This window comes from Podarcis vaucheri, assembly GCF_965113315.1.
Source record: "Podarcis vaucheri genome assembly, chromosome: 9".
In the NCBI taxonomy this organism is placed as follows: Eukaryota; Metazoa; Chordata; class Lepidosauria; order Squamata; family Lacertidae; genus Podarcis; species Podarcis vaucheri.
Genome location: NC_138767.1, coordinates 1,437,180 through 1,463,965, shown reverse-complemented (window position 1 = coordinate 1,463,965; position 26,786 = coordinate 1,437,180). Strand labels below are relative to the sequence as shown.

Here is a 26,786-nt window from a genome sequence, read left to right as displayed (position 1 = left end):
CTTTACAGACCAAGATGAATAATTGTCATTGGTCAGGAGGGGTGGAGAAGGCAAGCCTCCCCCCTTCTTAGCATCCATTTTGAGTCCTTGCATTGACTCTGAAACAAACACAAGCCTCTAAAATCCAATAGCTGGCTTGTTTACTCTCTTTACACCTGGCAACTCTGACTCTGGCTGCGTTGGAAAGTCCCTTCCACCAGTTCGTGAGGACCTAGTCATAACAAAACTTTGCTTTCGCTTCTCTGAAGCACAAACTGACTTCCAGCCCTCTCGAGTAACTTTCCATTTCTCCTCTCTGAGGCACAGCCTTCTGAAGGACGTTGCCTAGCAACAGTGCATTCCTTTCCTCGGACAGGAAACCACAAAAATGCCTGGTATGCAGGCCTCTTCTAAGTTGGAGCTGCTTTCCCACACTCGCTCCTCCGTGAAGCAGAGAATGAATCAAGCTGCATTCACACTTTTAAGCCCTTAAAGTCTCATACCTTGAGCATCGGCTTAGCTGTCAGCTTCTTCTGGTCAGCTTCTGGCTGCAGAGAATCAGCCTCTCACTTCAGGCTTCCATGGAGCAGAGGAGGACAATTCACCAGCCTCTCATGCAGATGTCCGATGGACAGCAACCATCCGAAGGCTGCCACTGTTGGAATTCTGCCTGGGTCAGAGGAATGTGCCACAGCGTAGGCACCGGCAGATATTCCTGTCGACCTCCCCGCGTCTCCACTCTGCTGATAAGCAGGCGAGGTCCCGGCGATTCATCTCAGATATGTGAGAGGAACACACCGTTCATCCTCTCTCCCCTTTGGTGTCCCCCAGGAGGGGAAAGAAGCAGACAGAAAACTATTTACATCTTTTATTTCTGTCTCTCATATCAGTACAGAGAAACATGTCTGCACTCGACAACAGCAAGAAGAAACTCCTCCCATGTACTTCCAGTACGGGTCATATGACACACACACTGAGCTAACATCCGGTGCTCAGTACAGAATGGACTGCCCCTTTGTTTCCATGGCAACAGTCACAAACATCCTGTCTGGCTTTCCAGCCACAAGCAGCTGACTGAGCTGCTGGAGCCTTTGCTTGCTGCAGCATTGGTGCTTTATGGTAACACTGGGTGGAGCCTTTCAGCCCAGAGAAATGTACATTATCAGCAGCCAATTCAGCAGTGCTGAAGACAGACCATTTGTGGATATGCCTTTGCATTCTCAGGGGTTTTCATGGGTCGTTATGGATCAGCCTCTGAAGAGACTCTGTATATGACCCAAAGGTGGCCAGCCTTGAACATGGAAACTTCAAAAGAGAAGTGGTAAATTGAACCAGTGCAATGGATTTTCATCCCACCCGTGTGTGTGTGTGTGTGTGTGTGTGTGTGTGTGTGTGAATATCTACTGCTAATAAGGTAATTATCACTGTCTGGACTTGTCTGCTTTTCATTACCTTCCAACATCACGGTTTACAGTTCCCATTCCCTACCTTCCATATATTTTTTGCAACCTGGGAAAACACTTGATGCATCTGATGAGGTTGGATTGCGATGCACAGATACATTTGTGAGTCTTTAAGGTGCCGCAAGACGACACAAGCACACTTCCTACCCCTCTGGGGATTTATTTCTGCTGTTTGCTCTTGTATCAGCCCATTCACTTCAGTTTTCGCAGCTCTATTTAGCAGTATTGAATTTTACTGGCTTTTATTATGTTTCATTTTTTAAAAAAAAAAGTATAGCCAAATGTGGAAGCAGAGTAGAATCACCATGACTGGTAGCCATTGGTAGCCCTCTCTTCCTCTATAAATTGGTCTAATTGTCTTTTAAAGCCATCCAAGTTACTACTCATTGTTGCTTCTTGTGGGTGGGAGTTCCACAGTTTAACTCTGCTCTGCGTAAAGAAGGACTTTCCCTCCTCTGCCCTGAATCTTCCAGAATCCAGCTACATTGGGCACCCACGAGCTTCTAGCGTTGTGAGAGAGGAAGAACAACTGATTCAAGCCTGAAACAAAGGACAATAGTAAGGTCTGGAGATTCAACATATTTTTATTATTATGGAAGTCTATAAAATAGCCACATTGATATTTTTTTCCCCTTATAAGATCACGAAATACACAACATCCATTTATTCAACACGTCACAGGGGCGGGTTTGCTGGGACGCCCCCAGTGAAATCGACGGGAGCCCCCACTCCAAGCAAAGCAGCAGGGCTCCCGGTTCTTTCAGCCGAGCGTTTGCGAGAGAAATGGAGATTCCAGGTAGACCAAGCTCAATATTATATACACATGAAGAAACCACATGACACAGAGCACATCTTCACACGGCACCGTGAAATTCCCCTACCCAACAGGTGCTTATTTCTTTCAATATTAAGAAACGACAGACACAATATGAGCAATGGCAAGGGGGGCGTATCTCCTGCACATCCCTTAGGGAAAGGGCACTCCAACCATTCAGGGCCATGAGGGTGGCACAGGAGAAGCCCGCCCCCCGCAACTCCTTCCATATTGGGCCACATGCAAATAAAACCATATTAATTGCTTTCTTTTCCCTTGTAGACAAGTTTTTTCTTTGTTGTTGTTTTACAATAAAGAAGGAGGCAGAGCAGGGGGTGAGATATTCCATACTTTACTAAATAACAAATATTCTTTTTCTTAAAAAAAAGAAACAGGCGAACTTTTTTTTTATATACTAAATATCTATTTTGAATTATAACAAAAATAGTACTTATAATAACAATAACAATAACAATAACAATAATAAGTTTATAAACTCAGACCAAAAACAAAAACACCACGCCACCTTTGTGTATAAAATAATATAGCAAATTGGAACTGTGCCAGCAAATTAAAAAAAGACACACAAGACAAGACACATATTCTGAGACTCAAAAGTGCTTCATCCTGCAAACTGCAGTAACAATTTTAATATCTTTTCTTTTTTTTAGTCAAGTTATATTAGTTAGGAATGGTAAATCGAACAGGAGCTATCCTTGCCTAGATACAACGCACACGTATGCATATATATATAAAGTTTATAAATGTATGCCTCTTATATTTCTCCCCCTTCCCTCCCCCCCCCCATTACTGGTCCATCTTCTGGTGGGTCGCTCAACTTGCAGTGAGCATGTCTTTTCCTCTGCTTCCCATCAGCGCATGTATTTTCATGCTCCACTTTCCTCGCCATGCCTGGGTCAACCGACCACCCCATCGTTGGCCCATGCACCATTTGAAGAGTGCTGTCCCAGCACCCTCTGCAAAGGATTGTGGGATGCGCCCCTCAAAAGGGCAAGCGGCTTCACTGACCGCCCTGCCCCCCAACAATGTTCCTGCTGCCAGCCCAGCAACCAACCTCACAAGTTGCCCACTGGACACAAACCTCAGCACTTTTATATATCTGTGGATGGCATAGATCTGCTGTATTGCAAGAGGAAACAGATTGGGAAATCTTAGGGAGGGGAAAAGGGAAGCCAGAGCTGATCTGGTTAATGGAAACAAAAGGCAAAGGTGGATTTATCTTTAGAATCATAGAACAGTAGAGTTGGAAGGGACCAGAGGGTCATCTGATCCAAGCCCCTGCAAGACAGGAAGAAGAAGAAGAAAGAGAGTTTGGATTTGATATCCCACTTTATCACTACCCTAAGGAGTTTCAAAGCGGCTAACATTCCCCTTTCCCTTCCTGCCCCACAACAAACACTCTGTGAGGTGAGTGGGGCTGAGAGACTTCAGAGAAGTGTGACTGGCCCAAGGTCACCCAGCAGCTGCAGGTGGAGGAGCGGAGACGCGAACCCGGTTCCCCAGATTACGAGTCCACCGCTCTTAACCACTACACCACACTGGAATCTCAGCTAAAGCAGGGTTTACAATCCTATTCCATGCATCTTAAGATTTATGCCTCGCCAGGAGCGAAAAAGAGGATGGAAGCAGAGCAGACCAGCCTGGTGCCCCCAAAATGCTTTGCCCCAAATATCTGAAGGGTAGCGACGGCTCAAGCCAGGCCCTGAGCATGCAGTGGTTAATTTTTGGGTGGGGAAAGTGCCAGGGCTCAAGCCCGTCGAGGAAGTTATTTATTTGCTTATTTTTTTTTCATTTATTTCTTACATTTCTATACCACTTTTTCCTCTGTGGAGTTCCAGGCAGCCTGAATGGTTTGCCCCCTCCCCCCTTTTTGTCCCCACAACAACCCCATGAGGTGGGTTAGTCCAACCCCCCTAGATGGCAGCTAATGGTTTGGCATTTGAATTGGCTTTATAAAAGAATAATATTCCTTGCTTGCTTGCTTGCTTCCTGCAATCCACAAGTCCCAGGGGCTTTGAGAGTTTCCCTGCAAACTGGGCATGGCCGGAACTCTCTTGGCTGGTCACAGCTAACCAGGGAGGGCTGCTCAAAAGTATTTCAGCTACACAGAAAGTGCCTCCAGAATTTACCCTGTTTCTCCAAGGTTTGGAACTTTGCTTTCAGACATGACGGGTTCTGAACACCCGTAACTGATGAGGAGGTTATGGGATCTGAGAACCCGCAACACGTCAGAGCAACCACTTGGGTCCAAGGATCAACAATAATATAACAATTTTTTTTCAAAAGCAACAACAACCACCTGATGGTAAACATGGCTAACAATGCGGGCAACCATTGTTCTGAATTCAAAGGATGGCCCCAGAAATGTGGCTACTTGATTGGAAACCCATTTCCTTAAATAGAAATTTCCTTAAATAGATGGGGGGAACCAGGGATGGGGGCTTTCCCCATGGCAGGGTGTGTGAGAGTGTGTGTGGGTTCTCTCTCTTGCAAAGTAACGACAGTTTGGCTTAAGGGCGCAAGAGCACATTAAACACTCAACTGTGCCTAAGGGAAGTCTATGCAATGACCACCATGGCTTTGGGTTGGATGGTGGATGGCAGGATGGGACCAACAGAGGATTTCAACATGGGCGGCAGAGCTTCAGCTCCAGAAAACCATATTTTGCTCCTGAACCCCATCCTCGACATTTGTCACTGACCCTCGTCATCGTAGTTAGGAGGTGGCCACAGGCTTTGAAATTTGGCTGGTGACCAGAGAGTTTTGGTGCTCCCCAGACATAAAGAAGCTTCTTCTTATGAGAGTCCACAGGTCAGTTCTTCAATATTACACTTCCACAGCAGTGATTTTAAAACAGGTGTCTTAAAATCAGCCGGAAGAACAGGCCAAGGAGTCTCAAATGCACGGACTCCAAAGTCCCCCCACGCTCTGCTGAAGATGGGCTCCTAACTCATGCCTAAACCTCTGGATAATTTTAAAAAATCCATGATCTCCCTCAGCCATTTTTCTGACAACTTCCCCATGCGTGTCTTCAACACACAAGGAGCTGAGCATCAATGTGGTGTATAGCAGTTCCAACGCCAGGCCCTGTTTAAGCAGACATCCTGGTACCTCCTGGAGCCATGGGATGCAGCAAAGCCGTCTCTATGGCAACGCAAAAATGTATTCCTCCCACCAACACACAATACTGACTTTAGCCAGACCCCACAGAGGGGGTCCTCTTGGACACTCTCTCTAAAGAAAGCAAAAATAAAAAAAAGATATTTCCCAAATGCTGTCACAGGTCACTGACCAGTTTAACACTGATGCTTCGAAGGTCAGGATCTGCCAGAGGTCACTCGCTACCCCGACCCCGGTCAGGTAAGGCTTCTGGCAGAAGGGCAGGACACCCAGACCTCCGGGGGCCAGCAAAGAGCAGGGGGTCCTGAGCCCCAAGAAAGAGCAGCAGACAGCAGCAGCAGGAGCAGCGAGGAACCTCTCCTTGCAACAGAAATGCTTCTGTTTCGGATTATATTTATATATTTATATATATTTATATATATGTGCATATATTAACATTTACGTACTGTTTATAGCCAAGACAATCCCCTTCTGCTTAGTGTTAAAACAAAACAAAACAAAACAGAATCCAACCAGGTGGTCTCCGCAACCTGTTCCCCGCCTGCCCACCCCTCGCGCTAATGCGCCACCGTCGTTTGGCATATTCATCAGAGAAGGCTTTGCCCAAGAGGTGTCAGGCGGCAGGTCTCCATCGTCCATGGCAAGCTGGGCTTTTCCCTTTCCATTCCTCCATTCTGGGGGCCCTCAACCTCCCCAACCAAGAGAAAGCAAACCGAGGGTCCGGTTTACACAGTGGCGCCCAGCATGGCTTCTGTCTCTGTCAAGATTTCGTTCTGGTTCGAGTCGAGTCCGAAAAACTTGACCTTGAGCCCATCCACCGGGTGGACGACGGGCACCAGCGTGATGCGGGGGAAAGTTCTGGTGGCCAGCTCAAAGCGGCTGGTGCTGGCCAGCTCGATGGCCAGAGCCTTGAGGAAGAGCTTGGCCAGGTGCTTGCCGAGACAGGTCCTTACGCCTCCGCCAAAAGGAAGGTAGTGGAACCTGCCGTCTTTGTCTTCCGTGCGGCCCTGGGCAAAGCGGTCGGGGTCAAACACGTCCACATCCTTGAAGACGGGAGCCGTGTCGTGAGTGTCCCGGATGCTGTACATGACGCTCCAGCCTTTGGGGATTTGGAAGCCCTGTGGAGGAGGAGGAGAATTTAAATTCGGTTTTCAGTTTACTGCAGATTATTATTATTATTAGTAGTAGTAATAATACTTTGCCCATCTGGCTGGGTTCCCCCAGCCACTCTGGGCAGCTCCCAACAGAATATTAAACAGAATAAAACATTAAACATTAAAAACTTCCCTAAACAGGGCTGTCTTCAGATGTCTTCTAAAAGTCAGATAGTTGTTTATTTCCTTGACATCTGATGGAAGGGCGTTCCACAGGGGGCACTACCACCAAGAAGGCCCTCTGCCTGGTTCCCTGTAACCTCACTTCTCTCAGGGAGGGAACTGCCAGAAGGCCCTTGGAGCTGGACCTCAGGGTCCGCGCTGAATGATGGGGATGGAGTCGCTCCTTCAGGAATACTGGGCTGAAGCTATTTAGGGCTTTAAAGGTCAGCACCATCTTCTAAAAGTCAGATAGTTGTTTATTTCCTTGACATCTGATAGGAGGGCGTTCCACAAGGTGGGCGCCACTACTGAGAAGACCCTCTGCCTGGTTCTTTTGAATGTATTAGCATTTGTTCTTTCCCCCCCCCCCAAGACATTTTTTTTAGTTTTGCAAATGAAGGGTACAAATAAACTAAAAGATAATGATGATGATGATGATGATGATTTATTTATACCCTGCCCATCTGGCAGAGCTTCCCCAGCCACTCTGGGCAGCTTCCAACAAAATATCAAAATACAATTATGAGATAAGAGACTTATTAACAGACTGGTTACAGTTTCACCAATTAAATGGCATATTTAAGATAGACCGGATGCCCCTTACGAGAAACCTGCAAGCAGGATCTGAATCAATGAGCCCTCTCCCCACCTGTGGTCTCCAGCAATGGACATTTTAATATTGTATTTTAATCTTGTTTTTAAGTTGTATTTTAATCAATTGTTTTATACCTGGTGTTAGCTGCCCTGAGCCTGGTCTTGGCTGCGGAGGGCGGGGTATAAATAAAATTTATTATTATTATTATTATTATTATTATTATTATTATTATTATTATGAAGCATCGCTGGCTGGGAGCCAGATCACTTTATAGGGATCCCTTGAAGAAGAAGAGTTTGGATTTGATATCCTGCTGTATCACTACCCGAAGGAGTCTCAAAGCAGCTAACATTCTCCTTTCCCTTCCTCCCCCACAACATTCTCCTTTCCCTTCCTCCCCATCTGAAGAAGTGTGCATGCACACGAAAGCTCATACCAAGAACTAACTTAGTTGGTCTTTAAGGTGCTACTGGAAGGAATTTTTTTTATTTTCCCCCACAACAAACACTCTGTGAGGTGAGTGGGGCTGAGAGACTTCAAAGAAGTGTGACTAGCAGCTGCATGTGGAGGAGCGGGGAAGCAAACCCAGTTCACCAGATTACGAGTCTACCGCTCTTAACCACTACACCACACTGGCCACCACACTTAAGCTGCTGTGCATTTGGTGAATTTCCATTTCGGGAGGCATGTCGCCTGGGGAAACTTTTATGGAAAAGCAAGAAGGGAAGCAACTCAATGCAGGCACCATGTGCAAGGCGTCCTGCTCTATACAGAACTGAACCCCAAGCCACGTGCAGCAGATCTCCTGCCAGGCCCCTTCCTCACGCAGAGAGCCAGAGATGCTAGAGGGTTGTTAGGCAGGTCTCCGTACTCACGTCCAGCTCGAAGGTCTGCAGCACCGTCCGGTACCCTCCGGAGATGGGGGTGAAGAGCCGCAGGACCTCCTTGATGACGCAGTCCAGGTAGAGGAGGCTGCTGATGGTGTCCAGCTGGAGGGAGCCCTCACAGAGGCACCCGTTGTGGAGGATGCCTTTGCTCCTCAGCTCCTCCCGGAGCTTCTCCAGCACCCTGGGGTGCTTCAGGAGTTGCATGATCAGGGACGTGCTGGCGCTGGCCGTAGTGGCGTAGGCGGCAAAGATCAGCTCGAGGGTGCCATCCTGGAAGGCAAAGAGAGACGTGTGTTATGGGTGAGAGAGAGAGCGCCAGCACGGTGTGGTCAGTCCCATGGAGTCGCGGGTTCAAATCCCCATTATGGCATTCTGGCGCCCCTGCATTATAGGAATGCTTTTGGACCAGGGAAGCAGCTTGCTTGATCTCTGGGGGGCTGGAGGGATTTTCATTCCCCGTATCAAAGTTTGCCTTATCCCTTGGACCGCTTTAGCCTGTGAAACTGGCACTCTTGCAGGCCCCACGTAATACCCGACCCACATTTGGGAAGCACTCAGTCTTGCAGTGTGGCAGCACCTAAACCCTGCAACTCCCTGCCTATTGAGAAAAGGCAGGCAATTCATGTACAGTGGATGTTCAGGTTACGAACGTGATCCATGCAGGAAGCACATTCGCAACCCGCAGCGCCGTGTCTGCGCACACGCGGGTCGTGATTTGCCGCTTCTGCGCATGTGCAAGCACTGAAACCTGGAAGTAACCCTTTCCTGTACTTCCGGGTTTGGCACAGTGCACAAACCCGAAATCACGCAATCCGAAGCGCCTGTAACCCGAGGTATGACTGTACTCTTTTTGCTGCCTGCTTAGACAAGGCTCCCCAGACATGTAAAATGTGGGTGCACATTTTTAGTTGAATGTTTCAATGAGTTGTTTTTATGGATTTTGTTCTCTTTCTAAACTGCTTTAAGGTGGGTTTCATTCTTTCTTTCTTTCTTAAAAAATAAATGAATCCTTTTAATTTCCCTTAAAGTTCCAACAGATTTTACACATTTTGATTGATTGATTGATTGATTGATTGATTGATTGACTGAATTTATTACTTGCCCTCCCTCCCAAAGGAACCCGGAGCAGGAAACACATCAGAAACAAAACAATACGATAAAAACAGCCAGAAACAATCACCTAAATAAAAACAATTAAAAACACTTGAGCCGTTGTGGCTGATGCTGTTCAGCAGAGCAGCCATGAGACCACCAGCATCAAAAGCCCCTGAACTGAGTAGGACTGAGGTGAGCTCCACCCCACCCACCCACTCAGGGCCTGTGACCCCCAACCTCACCAGCCCCCCTGGAAGTGAGAAGCAACAATGGCAGCGACAGACAGCAGGGCATATCAAGAGTTGACTGATGCGCAAAGCCAGACAAGGCGCAGGGCTTCCTCTCCTGAAGAAACCATTTCTCACGGTTGTAGTATAGGAGAGGGAAGCCGCTCAGCCTCCCCTAGCCTGCTGACCTCCAGGTTCTTCGGATGAGAGCATGGCTGGTGTTGACTGGAGGCTGTTGTGACTTAGCATCCAAATGACCTAGAGGTCCCCAGTCTGGAGAAGGTTGGCCAAGTTGCGATGGGAAGGCAGAGGACCCTCGTAACTACGGGACCGCCTCTCCCTGTACGCCCCTCGGAGGACCTTAAGGTCCAGAAATAGCAACACCCTAGTGGCCCAGGGTCCTAAGGAAGTCAGATTAGCCTCAACCAGAGGCAGGGCCTTCTCAACACTGGCCCCAACTTGGTGGAATGCTCTGCCTCATGAGACCAGGGCCCTGCAGGATCTGATTTCTTTCCACACAGCCTGTAAGACAGAGTTGTTCCGCCTGGCCTTTGGCTTGGAATCCACTTGATCTCCTCCCCCTCTTTCCTTTTTCCTTTCTCCTTCTGTGATGGAACTCCTACTTGGGGACTTCCCTGGCTTTTTTCTGGCCCATGTAGGACCAGTCTGGATAGTTGGCCTTGGTGAAGACTTGACGTTTTCATCCCCAAAAAAGTTTTTGATTTGAGTTCCCACTGAAATGAGGTTGCATTTTAATGTTGCATTTTAATCTTGTTTTCAAGTTCTATTTCAATCCATTGTTTTTATATTTTGTGTTAGCCGCCCTGAGCCCCGGTCTTGGCTGGGGAGGACGGGGTATAAATAAAAAATTATTTATTATTATCTAAAAGTTGGGGAAATCTGGGTTCCTGCTCTGTCAACTCCAGCTCAGACTCCATGAGCCTATATGCGAGATTAATGTTTTCTGCCACAACACTATCCACTTGTTTACATTGAATTGCATTTGCCCTTTTACTGCCCATTCACTCAGAGCAACATAGGCAGCTGCTTTATGCAGAATCAGACCATTGCATCGCATCTACCTCAATATTGTCTACACTGACCGGCAGCTCTCCAGGGTACAAGGCAAGGTTCTCTCCCACCCTACCTAGAGCTCCTTTGGAGGACTGAACCTGCATGCAGAGGAGATGCTCTGCCACTGAACTACAGCCCTTCCCCCCAGACCATGTTGTTTTATTGCAAGAGAGGCCGTCTTTATCCTGTGCAAGAAGAAGAGCCACGGGCTCCTTGCGGCCCCCCAGCCCCGACCCACCTTCAGTTCCTGCATGGTGAGCTCCTTGCCGTGTTCCTTGCCACTTTCGATCAGGAGGTCCAGGGCATCGGAGTAGTCCTTGCCCTGCGTGTTCTGCAGCTTTTCCCGGATCGCTTTCTCCAAGCTCTTCTGCAACAGCTCTCGAGCACGGATTCCCTGGAGGAAAAAGGAGGAGGTTGGAACCCAGGAAGAGCAGCTGCCACACAGCAAAGCCCACGTCCTGCTCTCTTCTCACTCACAGCTCCAGCCTTTCCTGGAGCACCACAGAAGTATAGCAACCAGAACCGTCTTCCCCATTGGTGTTAGTGGTTCGTTGCGCCAGGGCGCCAGCCTCTCAGGGGCGCCCTAGCAAGTAGGGGAGCTGTGCGGCTTTGCCAGCAGCCTCCCCTTTCCCTGCACGCCCGCCAGCTGCGCCCCGCTAACTATATGGCTGGTGGGCATGCAGCTTCCTTTCCAAGCCTCCTCAGGAGGAGAGCCAGCCCAAGAAGCTGCGCAGCTTCCCTCCCAAGCTTCTGCAACTGCTACAGACGGCCCTGATCCCGGTCGTTGTCCTCCTCCTGCTTCCTGGCGAAAGACGGTGAGCAGCCTTCCCAGGCTGCCTTCTTGGGCGCCCCAATGCAAGTCCGCCAGGATGTTTTCCTGCTTGTTTGCCGCCACCACACCAGGGATCGGGGCAGTGGGGGAGGCAGAGGACATTTTCCACCACCCTCTCCCTTGTTTTGGAGTTGTGGGGGTGGGCTCTCTGGAGGGATCTCTGCACCACGGCGCCAGATATGCTTAAGACGGACCCCTGCAATGCAGGAATCACAGCATCAGCAGGTGAAACACTCAACACCTGCAGGGAGAGGGAGAGCAAACAGCCCAGCCGACCCTCCAGAATCAGAGCCATCTGCACATGCTCCAAGATGCTCTGAACACTACCTAATAGTGAGGTCAGTATATTCCCATGCTGTCTGCTCTGCCTGGTGACAGCTCTCCGGGGTCTTGGGCACAGAGACAGCTCCCCTTCCCATCGCCTGCTTAACTGGTCACTTTCATCCCAAGGATCGAACCCAGCGCCTTCTGTAGGCCATGGTGTTCTTCTTCCAAGCCACTTCTCCTGACCAAGACATCTCTTACCTTCCGGTAGCCGCTAAAAGGCAGGTCCACAGGCAAGGAGAAGACGTTCTCCATGAACTGCTGGTAGACCTCAAAGAGCTGGCTGAGGTCTTCGTCGGGGATCCGGAAGCCCAGCAAGACCCTGATGGCCATGCGGAAGGTGAGCTGCTGGGCTTCGTAGTAGACATTGATGGGATCCGGGTTGCTGCTCCATGCCCTCAAGGTGTCCTGGATCACAAGCTGGATCTTGGGCAGGTAGCTCTCCAATGCTTCGTGGCTGAAGATTTTGGAAAACACCTGAAATGGAAGGGACAGGTATATCAGGAAAACACCAGGGGAAACTTTCTGATAATTCGACAGTGGAACAGACATTGTTCCTTGGCTGCAATGGGGCACAGGCAGGAATCAGTGGCCCAGTTACACAGCTCCCCTACAAAGGAAGGTTGCAGGGTTTGGGCAAAGGCAAGTCGGAGGCAACATTGGAGAAGTTCATAAAATTATGTGCAGCATGGGAAATGTGGATAGAGAGAAAATGCTTTCTCCCTCTCTCATAACTCTTGGACTCATGGACGGCCAATGAAGTTGACAGATTCAGGAGGGACAAAAGAAAGTCCTTCTTCACTCAGTGCCAAGTTAATCTATGGAACTCTCTCCCACAGGATGCCTTTGAAAAAGAATTAGAGAAATTCATGGAGGAGAGGTCTATGGATGGTCACTAGCCATGATGGCGAATGTTCTGCCTTCACACTTGGCAACAGCAATAATGCTTCTGAATACCAGAGCCCTGGCACAGCGAAATGTCTTGGACCAGCCTTGCCACCCCTGGCAAGGAGTGGAGGGAATGGCATTGATGACCCAGATACCTGAACACCAAGAAAGGATGGATAAGATACTTCTTCACACAGCGCAAACTATGGAACTTGCATGAGAACATCAAAAGAGCATCTGCTGGACCAGCCCAAAACCCACGGAGCCCAGCATCCTGTTCTCAGAGTGGCCAACTAAATGCCGGTGGGAAACCAGGGAGCAGAACATGCGCACAAGAGCAGGATTCTCTCCTCGCATGGATCCAGCAAATGGCATTCAGAAGTCTTGCTGCCTCCAACTGTGGAGGGCAGAGTGCAGCCACCTTTGCTAGGAGCCATCGACAGACACCTCCTTCTAAAGATGGCTTTAAAGGAGGATTCAACAAGCTCATGGAGGCCATTCCTTTCCTGATGAGAAAGGAAAAAGGAAAGGGAGGAGGGGATCAAGTTGATTCAAAGCCAAAAGCCAGGCGGAACAGCTCTGTCTTACAGGCCCTGTGGAAAGAAATCAGATCCCGCAGGGCCCTGGTCTCATGAGACAGAGTGTTCCACCAGGCCGGGGCCACCACTGAAAAGGCCCTGGCTCTGGTTGAGGCTAATCTGACTTCCTCAGAGCCGGGACCTCTAGGGTGTTGCTATTTATGGACCTTAAGAGCCACTAGCCTGACCCTGCAGCCTCTTCTGATCTCCGTCAAGGCTCCCCTGGCCTCTCTCTTGCAGCCGGCAGTCTCTCCAGCCCTGATATTTATGTTCTGCCCTGCGTTGCCTCTCTCGCCCTCCCTCCGCCCTGAATCCTGGGCGGAAGGAGAATGTTTGCTTACTTTTTATTAACTGACATGTGCGACGCTGCTGCCGCCACCGCCGTGATCTGGGCCCCCCAGCTCCAGTAGCAGCGGGGAGCACGCGCCAAGGTAAAGCTCAGGCGGTCCTGTGCGATGCAGCCGTCTCCAGGAATCTGGCTCGTGTCAAGGAGGACTTGCGAGGTGGGGGGTTGGGGATTTGGGAAGGCAGAGCAAGCAAGGACCTCTCCGCTTGCAGGGCTGGAGAGATCCTTGCTCCAAGAGCCTCGCTTTGCAAGCTGCGTGGGAGAGAGAATTCCCTCCCCAAGCCACGCACACAGATCTGTTCAGCCACTGAGATCTGCCCAGGAAAAGGAACTGTTTCTTGGACGCAGCTCTGCCCTGCCACGGCACGGGGCGCCTTCTGCTCTGGTTTTGTTTAGTCAAATAACAGCCCCCGTTTTTTAATGGCCTTTGCCTCAGCGCCAACAATGCCTGCTTCATAAGGAGGGCTAAGCCTGACTCGCTAGGCGTTCCTAGGTGGGACGGGCACAACACCAGATTTAGGGCAGTCTGGGGACGCCAAGCCCAGGGGGCAGCAAAGAATTATATATTTATACAGGTACCTACTGCGAAGATCCTTAAGAAAGCAACTGTACCAAAAGGAATTACAGTGGACGCTCGGGTTGCAAACGTGATCCATGCGGGATGCACATTCACAACCCGCAGCAGCGCATCTGTGCACACACAGGTTGCAATTCAGCGCTTCTGAGCATGTGCAAAGCGCAATTTAGCACTTCTGTGCATGCGCAACCGCCGAAACCCGGAAGTAACCCATTCCAGTACTTCCAGGTTTTGGTGGTCCATAACCCAAAAAAACGCAACCTGAAGTGTCTGTAACCCAAGGTATGACTGTATTGTGAATGTGAACATAAATATTTGGGGGGACGTCAAATTTTGTCCTCACTTAGGGGTCTATATAACCCAAGTCCTGGTGGGAGGCATAAATTCCCCTGGATTAGAAATGAACAAACAGCAAAACGGAATCTGTTCTGGGATCTCAGGCCAGAGTTTGACCTTCTCCAAAAGGGACACAAAATGTCCCACAAGCAGGGTCAGAGCTCAGGAGTCCTCTCTGCTCCTGCTGAGCTTTCCAGCAACTGCTTTTCAGAAACATCGCTGCCTTTGGCTGTGGAGAGAGGACAGGAACAGATGGTGGCCTAGGTGGGCCTGATCCAGCAGCCTCTTACGGTCTCCCTGTAGGAAAGGAAGCCTGCCAAGAGGAAAGGCGAAGAGGTGCAGGTGCTCAGCCACATTTCGGTTTCCTCTTTTTATTCATTTCCAATATTTAAATGAAAAGGTAAAGGGACCCCTGACCACTAGGTCCAGTCACGGACGGCTCTGGGGTTGCGGCGCTCATCTCGCTTTATTGGCCGAGGGAGCCGGCGTACAGCTTCCAGGTCATGTGGCCAGCATGACTAAGCCGCTTCTGGCGAACCAGAGCAGCGCACGGAAACGCCGTTTACCTTCCCGCCAGAGCGGTACCTATTTATCTACTTGCACTTTGACGTGCTTTCAAACTGCTAGGTTGGCAGGAGCAGGGACCGAGCAACGGGAGCTCACCCCGTCGCAGGGATTCGAACCACCAACCTTCTGATTGGCAAGTCCTAGGCTCTGTGGTTTAACCCACAGTGCCACCTGTGTCTATATACCACCTAATGGCAGATGTCCTCTGGGTAGCTCAGCAGGGAAACGGAAGCCCACGAGAGGTCTGGGCTGCACTGCATCAGAGGAAGCTACTGCATACAGAGTCAGCCCATTGGCTCCACCTGCTAGGTATCGCCGGCTCCGACTGGCAGCAGTGCCTCTCTGGGATTTCGGGCAGGGAGGGTCTCCCAGACCTATGTGGAGAGGCAGGCAGGGATCGTACCAGCGGTACCCTGATTTCCAAGCAGATGCTGACTGCTGAGCTGCCGCCTGTCCCCCTAAGAGGGTCCTTCCCCTCTCAGCAGATCGGGGTAAAAATGGGGGGGTGCCAGAGTCCCTCCTCTCCCTCTTCCTTCCTCGAACCCCCTTGCAGGGCTCTGAAAAACCATCCCACTGTGGAAATCCCAAAAGGCTCTCTGCATTCCCCTCTTACCTGCGTACATTAATACCCCTGCGCCCTCTAGTGAGCAATTGCAGAATAACTCTTCCTATTCCCCCCCCCACTGCACCCCCACCCCAACAGGCCATCCGCTGCCTTCTAGACTGCACAGGTGTCCTGGGAATCGCAGAGACCTGACCAGTGGAGCGGAGATGAAAGAACAGGGAGACATGTCCAAACCGTGCCTTCTGCTTCTGCAAGGCCACCCATTGACACCTGAAGATAAATATTGGCAGAGGGGGAACGATGCTATTGCTAAGTGGTCAGGGGGGGGGGAGATGTTCACAAAAATGGAACCTTTCTTTAGCAAAAATAATCAAGGATCTGGATTGTATGCACCACACAGCAATCGAGTCTTTAATCTATCATGCAAAGCGGCCACAAAGGCGATAACTGGCTGGGTCTCTCCACAATCGAAAGGGAGTCTTCTGCAAATGCGAAGAAGAGATTGCAGGATCAGGCCAGTGGCCCATCTAGGCCAGCTTCCTGTGCTCACAGGGGCCAGCCAGATGCCTGCAGAAATCCAGCAAGCAAGATTTGAGTACAAGAGCGACATTCTCCCATCCGGTGGTTTCCAGACCTGGGATTCAGAAGCATCTCTGCCCCTAATTGTGGAGGCCAAGCAGAGCTAGGAGCCCATCAAGAGTCTTCTTCTCCTCCATGAATTTGTCTAATCCTCTTTTAAGGCCAACAAAGTCAGTGGCCGTCACTGTCTCCTGCACAGGCGAGTTCCACAGATGAACTATGCACTGCACAATAAATGACTTTATCTTTCCTGAGCCTTGCAACCAATAATTAAACAAGCATCGGCTTGGCAGGGAAGCTGGTCACTTAGACCCACCCAGAGGTTCTCCTCTGCCACCCACACACACACACACCCCACCTTGCCCCCCGTGACCTTGTGAGACTGTGCTTCGTTCCCTCCCCACATTTCCCTGCTACCTGGGAGACGGCGACAGAGGTGGTCTTGCCCCAGACTTGCTCAGGGGAAGCTAAGTAACATCACACACGTTGTGGTAGGGCTGGGATCCATTTCACATGGAACGCTGCGCTGAACTCTATAACCAAACCAACCCTGGAGCCACTCAGCAGGAATGTCTGAAATCCGGGAGCTTTTGAAGTTGTAGAATCGGTTGTTAATTATTATGTCTCCGAGTGCAGAAATTGCACAGAGACAGTGATATTTTTATACGCCCGCTGGAGACACTCTATCCGAGTTTTCTGGAGTGACGTTAGACAAAGGTATCTTGACATTGAAGGAGTTTCAGTCCCCTTGGACTCTCCCGACAACGTCTTTTACACGTCAGCTAGGGTGGCAGCGCCAGCTTACGGTGGTGATCCTTTTAGAGGCAGGACGTAATGGTTTCCCCAAGACATTTTACTGCCCCAGCAGCTAGACCACGTGCTCCCAGAGCAGCGCATAAGGAAAAGATGCTCTGGTGAGGCCATTCCTCATAAACAGCCACCCGCTTTCTGAAATTCTCATCCCAAAGATGCCTCTGGGATCATACTGGGGAGGCGCTTGGGGGTGACAAAATGTTTTCGCTCAGCCCTGCAGCCCAATCCTTGCACTCACGAATCCAGCTACACAAAGGGTGCGGCTTATTGTAATGCATAATTTTAATCATCTGACAGCTAAGACTCTTTTTTTTATGGGTGTGTGTTCAAAACCCTTTGGAATAGATCCACATGTTTTCAGAATTCATTTCATAAGTATGGCAAGCATCATAAAATCATGGAATTGTAGAGTTGGAAGAAATTCTCGGGGTCATCTAGTCCAACTGCCTGCAATGCAGAAGAAGGAACTCAATGCACTAAACCTAGGAAACATATAACATTTATTCAAAGTCATGGTCATTTGGTACTGGCAATTTTTTGGGTGGAGGGTTGTAATTTGAGTGGTGGTCTTTGTGGGCGGGGGGGAGAGGACGAATCCTGGGTCTTAATTGTTTTCTTTCTTTCTTTCTTTCTTTCTTTCTTTCTTTTTTTTTTTTTTTACTGTGCTGTGGAGCTCCTGCCACTCCCTTTATTAAAACTTTTTTAAAAATAAAGATTAGAAAAGGATGTTTACAGGGTACCTTGCAAAGTGCATGTTCCCTGCAAGGCACCTGCCAACTTCCTTTGTCCAGAGACATCTATGGGTCGACAACAGCATCCCCAAATCTGATGCAAATTTCTGCAATACGTCTGTGCCCCAAATTCTCCCCCACTGGAAAGGGAGAAGGCCAACAATAAAGGGGGGGGCCTGGAATAATAGTAGTAGTAGCAGTAGTAGCAGTAGCAGTAGTAGTAATAATAATAATAATAATAATAATAATAATAATAATAATAATAATAATAATAATAATTTGTTATTTATACCCCACCCATCTGGCTGAGTTTCCCCAGCCAATCTGGGCGGCTTCCAATTGAATGTTAAAAACAATACAGCACTAAATAATAAAAACTTCCCTAAACAGGGCTGCCTTCAGATGTCTTTTAAAGATAACATAGCTACTTATTTCCTTCACATCTGAAGGGAGGGTGTTCCACAGGGCGGGCGCCACTACTGAGAAGGCCCTGGTGGAAGATAAATTAATGGTGCAATCCTGCTAAGTATTTTTAATCAGACATTGATCCCTTTGAACTCAATTGTATTTTGCACCCTGGGAAGTGAACTTAGATCTGCAACCCCAAAACTCTTTTCCTGGTAGCACCGGTGTGAAGCCGTCCAGACTGGAACATTCTGGAGGCTGGAACAATGCAAGAGCCCTGCAGGATCAGGCCTGGGGGGGGCCACCCAGTCCAGCATCCTGTTGTCACAGCAGCCAACCATATGCAAACAGGATTCGAACTCCATGAATTGGTCCCATCCTCTTTTGATGCCCTAATATGCTTTTTGCGGGACAGTGATGTTCAGTGCAAAAGGGGGCAGCTCTTTAAAGAGCAGAGACGCCTTTGCCAGTCTCCTGAGGCTCCTTGCGGCTGCCAACACCAGAAGCCGCTTGCTCCAAAGAGGAGCTGAATGATCTCGACTCTGAACGTCCAACCGAGCCACCGAGTGGAATGAAAACAGGATATTTCAAGCTTTATGGTTTTCCTTAGGCAGAACATTCTTGCACCGGTGTCTCGGCGGCAGGATGTACAGTGCGCTCCAGGTATGTGCGACACAAGAGTCTTTGCTGGGAACCTCAGAGCCTCCCTCTTGTTTGGCTGTTTTTTTCTGGGTCGGGGTGGCGGGGGGAGGTGGGAGGGAGAAAGGGGAGACCTCCGGGTGACCTTTGGGTGGAGAGTAAATTTCAGATCGAGACTGGCACCACACAAATCCCCGGCTGCAGTTGCCAGATACAATCTTCCTGCAAATATTCAGCCCCCTTCTATACAATTGCAGCAGAGGGAAGCTTTCTTAAGTGGAAACATCAAACGAAAGTCAACACCAGGCCTGTTTACGTGATCAGCTGCCCTCCGACAACAACTGAACTCGCTTCAACCTCCAAGTTGTTTGCATGCCAAAGAGGTGAATCCAGGTTTTGAGGAAGCCAAGAGGAAATCAGCTGCCCATGGCAAGGCCGAACACTCTTGACTCACCTCTCTTTCATCCTGGGATGTGAGATCCAAGGGATGAACAGCAGCAGGGCTGTGAGCACTAGTGGGTAGAGCTTACAGGTTCCCAGGGAGCCCCACTGGGTGGTACCCTGGAAGGGTGCCTGGATATGCTTCCAGCATCCCCCAGAGCCCACAATGGACAACACACTGAAATTGAGCCAGGGATGTACTGCTGCAGGACAAAAGACTAATGAGACTTATTTGCACATGCTTCCTGTCCACAGCTCAGGAGATCACAGCACTGATCTCACTGTTACCAATATGGTGGTGCCAGGCTGCCAGGCTACTGTTTTGCAGGCCAGGTTTCCAAAAATATGTTGACAAATTGAAGGATTAAGAGGATGGTGAGGCCCCAGTCTGCAGAGTGGCCTTCTTGTGTGGGCTGGCGTATCGCTTTCAGTGCACATCTGAGCCACGCGGCACATAATGCACCACAGTTCAGTTGCACACCAGTGACGCCCTGGTGGAAAAGCCACACAGGAGGACCCACACGGCCTGCAGCTGGACACCATCTCAGCCCTGAAGTCTCAGTTCTAGATTCAACTCCGTCCCACACTGCACCAATTCTCAAAGTAAAGAGTGCCAGTGCGGTGAAGTGGTTCGTGTGTTGTACTAGGAAGTGGGAGAGACCAGGGTTCGAATCCCCACCCGGCCATGAAGCTCAGTGGGGGACCTTTGGCCAGCAGCAGCCTCTCAGTCTAACCGACCTCACAGGGCTGTTGTGGGGATGGGGAGAGGCATGCACACACCACCTGAGTTCCTCAGAGGGAAAAGGTGTATACATGGCAGAAGATAAAATAAACCCCAGGGCCTTTGATTCAATTCCCTCCTACTTTGTAGCAGCAGCAGCAGAAATCAGCCCCATCATTTCTCTTTTATGAGTGTGAAATTTCAGTGTGCAAACCCTGGCCTTTTATTGTCTTACTAGCCATGCTCTTTTAAATGCGTCTTCAACATTTCACCTCCTTTAGGAATGATTTATTTCAAAACGTTTAAGATAAAAAGATCACTCTTGCAACATTAAATGTATATTCTATACTTGACCTTGGCTTTTTAAAAAACGTATTTAAGCTAACGCTTTAGTTTCCTGTTATTTTATACTGCTTTGAATGAATATATTGCATTTGATTCTTCTTCTGCAATTTTAATTATTACTTTGGAATGACTTATTTGATATTTCGATGCGGCTTGTATATCGCTTTGAGATCTGTTTCCTTAAAAAAATGAAGCGGCATGGAAACGAATAATAATAACAGCACCCATATTTGTTTTTTCCCATGGAGAGAGCAGGTCCAGGGGCGCACTCCCTGGCGTGCCCAAATGTGCTCCTCCGTTAAAACGAGTAAAACAAATCAAACGAGCACAATTCCTAGGGCCTGTTTGGAGAGTTCCCAGGCACTCCGAATTGGGCAACCCTCTGCAGTAAATGCATGAGGAAAGGGGGCCTGTGCTAAGCTTTTGGATATGTCCGAAGGAACAGACAGGACAAGTGCTCAAAACATAAACCCCAAACAATGTGCTTCGATCAGAGAGGGCAGATTCAGGCTCCTTCCCCCCCCCCCTCCCGGTAGCAGCGAGGAACCCAGACTCTGAAAGCGCTTTGTCCTCCTCCTCCTCACACACAGGCAAGCTCCAAAGCCGCATCCACACAGCGCTTGTGCCGAGGCCTCCAGCCCTGGCCGCTGCTCAAGACAGGATACCCGAATTGATGGTTCAGTGGCCTTGCAAATCTTACATGCCGGTATTTTTGGCTGCTGGGGCCGCGATCGCAAGCAGGAGAGCATGTCTCGGGAGTCTGCCAGCTCCAGCGGAACAGAAAACAAAGAGAGGGCTCCCTGGCCTTGCACTTGGCCCAGGAGACGGGGCGGGGAGTGGGGAGAGAGGAGAGAGGAGGAGGAAGGGAAAAAACACTCTCCAAAAACAGCTTTTTCAGCTGCCGCTTGGCACCCTGCGAGTCAGGCAAGAGAGGCGGAATCGCTGATCTTTCTTTCTTTCCAAAGCCATGCACAGGAGCGCCGTTTGAGCCCCAGCCTTGAATGGGATGCCCAAACCATGGAATTGTGGAGCTGGGACCCCCCAAAGGTCATCTAGTCCAACCCCCTGACATGCAGGATTCACAGCTAAATGTGTGGGGCCAGAGCACTAGATGCTCTTAAGGCCAGCAGAAGGCATTGCACAGAGGAGGGGTGCTACACTTTGGAGAACATTGGCAAACTCCAGGTGCAGGGGAGGGGGAGCAAAGACAGCCTGAGGGCCATGTGCCCTCCTGAACAACTTTTCAAGGGCCGCATGCTCAAGGTGGATGGATTGGGATGCAAGGAGCAAAAGCAAGAGGGGCCGAGAGACAAGTGTTTGTTGTTGCCTCAGCACCCACCCATAGGGTACCCACATTCCAGCCAGGCAGACCCGTCTGTGCTCACACCCCTCTCTGTCTTATCATAGAACTGGAGAGTTGGAGGGGACCTCAGGGGTCATCCAGTCCAACCCCCTGCAGTGCAGGAATCTCAGCTAAATCACACATGACGGGTGGCCATCACAGCTGTGCTTACAAGGAAGGAGAGTCCGCAAGGCATCCTTAGGGTTCAAGGACTCCTCCCAGCCAGTCAAAAGGGCTGGAGGAGGCCATGGGGGGGTGAGAGTCCAGACAGAGAGAGCCCAGAAATGGAAGCAAGAAGAAATTCCGATGAAAGAAGAATGGCAGATGAAATTAATGGACTATGCAGAATTGGACCAAATGACAGGAAGGATTCGAAACCTGCGGGACCAGAGATTGACAGAAAATTGGAAGAAGTATATGAATTATTTGAAGAGCAACTGTAATCAACAAATTACGCTAGTAGGACAACAAGAAGTTTTGTAAGGAGAAATATACGAAGTGTTACAAAGTAGGAAAAGATAGGGATATTGGTTAGGAGTTTGAAATGTAATAGGGAAAATAAGAAATGCATACTAAGAGATTAGATTGGAAAATTTTCAGACAGGACTGATGGAAATCAAAAAAATGAATAAGATGTAAACGTATGTTTAATTAATGTTGAAAATGGTATGTTAAAAAAACTAATAAAAATTTATATATATATAAAAAAGAGAGTCCAGACAGAGAGGTTTGGGTGGGCACATTTGGCCCCTGCAAAAGAGCCGAGAGTAGAAAGTCAGTGTGGCATCGCAGTTAAGAGTCTTGGACTACAGCTGTGGTGACCCGAGTTCAAATCCCCAGTCAGCCAGCAAGCTCAATGGGTGACTTTGGGCCAGCCAAGCTCTCTCAGCCTAGCCTCCCTCCCAGGGTTGTTGTGAGGAAGAATGCAGAGGGCAGAGAAGGGTGGGGGAAAGGAAGGGTGCAGCCTGAGCAGACAACCACGCTCTGTGCAAAAAGAATACGACTAGGGCTGCACTGCAGGCGGGCAGGACAAGATGACACCCCCAACTCTACAAAATCCTATAATGCGAATAAATGGCTGCAATGCATCGCTTACTTCCTGGGGGGGGGGGTTAGGCAAAAGCGACGCATTGCAGCAGGAGGAATACCAGGAAGAATGGATGAAATTTAAAGACTATTTAGCTAAATATGTTAAGATAATTTAATTGGAAAAGCTTGAAAATATTAGATAGGCTTAGGATATAAATATGTAAGGATAAGATTCAAGATGTTTAAAGTTAAATTAGAAAGAATGGAAGATGTTAAGTGATCAAGTTAATTTTTTCAAAAAATCGGTTTTGGAAAACTGTTAAAATGAAATCTAATGAAATTCAACCAAGGGGATTTGAGGAAGTCACTTAATAATGTTACCAAGATTTAAACAGGATGTATGTATGTATGTATGTTTTGATTTTTTGAAAATCAATAAAAAATTTGGGGGGAAAGGTTACTTTGCATACAGTATTCTGGGCAAGAAGCTACGCGGAGCAGGGAAGGATGTCCACACTGAGCTCTCCACCCCTTATTTCAGAGGGACTCCTGCGGGATCGGGGCCATTGCCTGCTTGGCCTTTGGAATGTTCCGGGAGGGGAGAGAGCTCCCCTTCCTTCAGTCACCAGCCTGATCAGCCCTGGGGCAGAGAAGGAGAGGCTTGAGAAGGGCAGGGGAGGGGCAGCTGCACAGCATGGAGCGCATCCTTCAAAGGCCAGGCAGGCAGGCGTAGCAGGAGCACCAGTGAGCGGCGGGAGGCCCCCCCCCCCACACCTGGACACATGAGGCTCACCTGACCCTGGCAATCTGGAAATGCCATAATTAAAGGGCAGCCCCGGAGAGGCAGAACCCATTCTCTCCCCCAAAGGAAACGGTTCCAGCTGGAGGGCGAGGGCCCTGGCACCAAGGCTGCCTCTGGCTGGAAGGGACCCCTCTGCTGAAATCACACAGAAGCAATCTCCGGAAAGAGGCATTGCAGAAAGAACCTTTTGGCCAAGCCCCCTGATGGGCTGCATCCTTCTTCCATTTATTTCCCCCTTTTCTGCAGCAAAGAATACCCCACGAAGCTGGATGTTGGAAGATTCAAGGCAGAGAAGAAAGAAAATGCTTCTGCATAATCTGCGGAACTCCCTCCCACAGGAGGCAGTTAATGGGCACCGACTTTAAAAGAGGACTAGGCAAATTCCTGGAAGAGGATGCGGTATTAATGGCTCCTAGCCAGGGTGGCTCTGGTTGGCCCCTGTAAGAATAGGATGCTGGACCTAGTGGGCCATTGGCCTCATCCAGAAGGCTCTTCCACCAGTGACAACACTTTGGAGGTCCCAGGTCACAAGGTGGTTAGATTGGTCTCAACTAGGGCCAGGGCTGGACCATAGTGAAGTGAGAGCTGGACCATCAAGAAGGCTGATTGCTGAAGAATGGATGCTTTGGAATTCTGGTGCTGGAGGAGACTCTTGAGAGTCCCATGGACTGGAAGAAGATCAAACCTCCCCATTCTGAAGGAAATCAGCCCTGAGTGCTCACTGGAAGGACAGATCCTGAAGCTGAGGCTCCAAGACTTTGGCCACCTCGTGAGAAGAAAAGACTCCCTGGAAAAGACCCTGATGTTGGGAAAGATGGAGGGCACAAGGAGAAGGGGATGACAGAGGACGAGATGGTTGGATAGTGTTCTCGAAGCTACCAGCATGAGTCTGACCAAACTGCGGGAGGCAGTGGAAGACAGGAGTGCCTGGCGTGCTCTGGTCCAGGGGGTCATGAAGAGTCAGACACGACTAAATGACTAAACAACAACAGGGCAAGGGCCTTTTCAGTACTGGCCCCGACTCGGTGGAACGCTCTGCCACAAGAGACCAGGACCCTGCAGGACTTGACATCTTTCCGCAGGGCCTGCAAGACAGAGCTGTTCCTCCTGGCTTTGGTTTGGACTCAGTCTGACCCTTCTGTTTCCCTCCCCTTATGGTTTTGATCTATGGGCTACTTATAAAATGAGGCTGCATTTTAACCTGTATTTTAACCTGTATTTTAAATTGGCGGTTTTTCCCTATTATGTTATTACTGTAATTTTACTGGTGTTAGCCGCCCTGAGCCCGGCTCTGGCCAGGGAGGGTGGGGTATAAATAAAATGCAGCATTATTATTATTATTATTATTATTATTATTATTATTATTATTACCTGGAGAACATACCTTCTTCCATGGTAGCCTCACCTGCACGGGGTCTTGGCCACAAAGCCTGAACATTTTGCACCTGCCCAGAGATGCGGGTTTCAAAACCCACAGCTGAGCGTAACCGCTGAGACAGAAAACTGTCCAAGTAATTTCACAGCAACTATGAGAACCACCCACCCGCCTTGAAGTCGGAGGACGTGGAGGGGGCTCCCAGTTCAAGCTGCCCCCATGACGTCCTCCACCTACTGAGATTTGGAAATGCGTGTTGTTGGTGCAGAGGGGGCGAGAGTGGGAAGGAGCCTCTCTCTGTTCCAGAGGCAAAGCAGAAAAATATTTAGATGTACCTGAAAGCCCTTTCCGGTCTGTCCTGCCTTGCGCAGGAGTCCTGAATAGGAAACTGGAGGGGGCTGAAATTGAAGGGCTGTCCCTTCCTGCCACTGGCAGAGGGGCACACCCTGTTCCCAGCCCTCCTTCCCTAGCAAGACAGCCTCTCTCCGAAGCAGCAAAGGCAGGCCTGGAGGCCATCGCTGCATCGCGGCATTTCAGAGACAGGGGCCCATTCAGGGGAGGGGGCAAGATGGGGGTGGGAGGCAATTTGCCCCACTGTCACCCACCGCTGTTTCCAAAGTTCCAGCACCTTAGCACAGCTAAGCAGGGTCTGTTGTGGGGTTTCAAGAGATGGGAGCCTGGGGCGAGGAGGAGAGCAGAAAACAGACCTGTCCCAAATTAAACCCAAAGGGCACTCAAAGGCACCCTCCTGTTATGGCAAGGCCATCTCTCCATCACAACCCACGAACCCAACAAGATGGGTGGGGTATTATTAAAGGGACCCCTGACCATTAGGTCTAGTTGTGGCCGACTCTGGGGTTGCGGCGCTCATCTCACTTTACTGGCTGAGGGAGCCGGCGTACAGCTTCCGGGTCATGCGGCCAGCAGGACTAAGCCGCTTCTGGCGAACCAGAGCAGCGCACGGAAACGCCCTTTACCTTCCCACCAGAGCGGTACCTATTTATCTACTTGCACTTTGATGTGCTTTCGAACTGCTAGGTTGGCAGGAGCAGGGACCGAGCAACGGGAGCTCACTCCGTCGCGGGGATTCGAACCATCGACCTTCTGATCGGCAAGTCCTAGGCTCTGTGGTTTAACCCAGAGCACCACCCGCATTCCAGGGTATTATTATTATTATTATTATTATTATTATTGGCACAGTCTCATAAGAATGGAAGAAGTGTGTGGTGGTTCAGTGTTCTGATCTCACAGAGGCCAACCAGATCTCAATGGAAAACCTACAAGCAGGATTTGAACCCAAGAACAACCCCCCTCTGGTTTCCAGCAACTGCAATTCAGAGGCATCGCTGCCTCCAAATGCGGAGGCAAAGCATAGTCATTGCAGCTGGCAGCCCTCGATAGCCCTCTCCATCAATTTGTCCAATCCTCTCTCCTCCTGAGTGAGGGAGTTCCAGAGTTTAACTATGCACCACACCAAGAAAAGCATGGTCGCCTTTGAAACGGGATTTTTGAATCACTCTCTTGTGAGCTGCTGGGGCCCACCAAGGAAGAGGCAGCATCACCTAGTGGTTACAGTGTTGTGCTGGGGCCTGGGAGGCCAGAGCTCCAATCCCCCCTTGACCACAAAGCGCGCTGGATGGCCTTGGGCCAATTGCCGACTCTCCGTACTACCTCACAGGGATGTCGTGGGGACTAGGACCCGGGAGACCAGGGTTCAAATCCTGCCTCTGCCCCAAGGCTCAATGAGTGACTTTGGGCCAGTTGCAACCTGGGGGGGGGGCATGAACAAACCCTTAGCTCCTTGGAGAAAAAGGTGAGATATAAATGCAATCAGTAAACCTCACTGGGCCGGAGGACCCCCCCCCCCCATGCCTGGCTTCTGCTAACCTGGTGCCCTTCAGCCGCTTAGTGTGAAACGGGCAGAGGGCATCCCGTCGGAGAAGCCTGCGCGTCTATAGGT

At 49.7% G+C, this 26,786-nt stretch overlaps 1 protein-coding gene across 1 annotated transcript in view; it reads right to left on the bottom strand.

Annotated features, from left to right (window-relative positions):
* Positions 1 to 2,008: 2,008 nt before the first annotated feature.
* The window catches only part of CYP26B1 (cytochrome P450 family 26 subfamily B member 1), a 32,816-nt gene continuing 8,038 nt past the window's right edge, over positions 2,009 to 26,786 (bottom strand). The window contains exons 3-6 of the mRNA XM_082236507.1: positions 11,949 to 12,224; positions 10,830 to 10,985; positions 8,184 to 8,465; positions 2,009 to 6,515 (exon numbers count right to left, since the gene is read on the bottom strand). Coding sequence (XP_082092633.1) covers positions 6,123 to 6,515; positions 8,184 to 8,465; positions 10,830 to 10,985; positions 11,949 to 12,224 — 1,107 coding nt within the window. The 3' untranslated portion in view covers positions 2,009 to 6,122. The remainder of the gene's footprint in view (positions 6,516 to 8,183; positions 8,466 to 10,829; positions 10,986 to 11,948; positions 12,225 to 26,786) is intronic.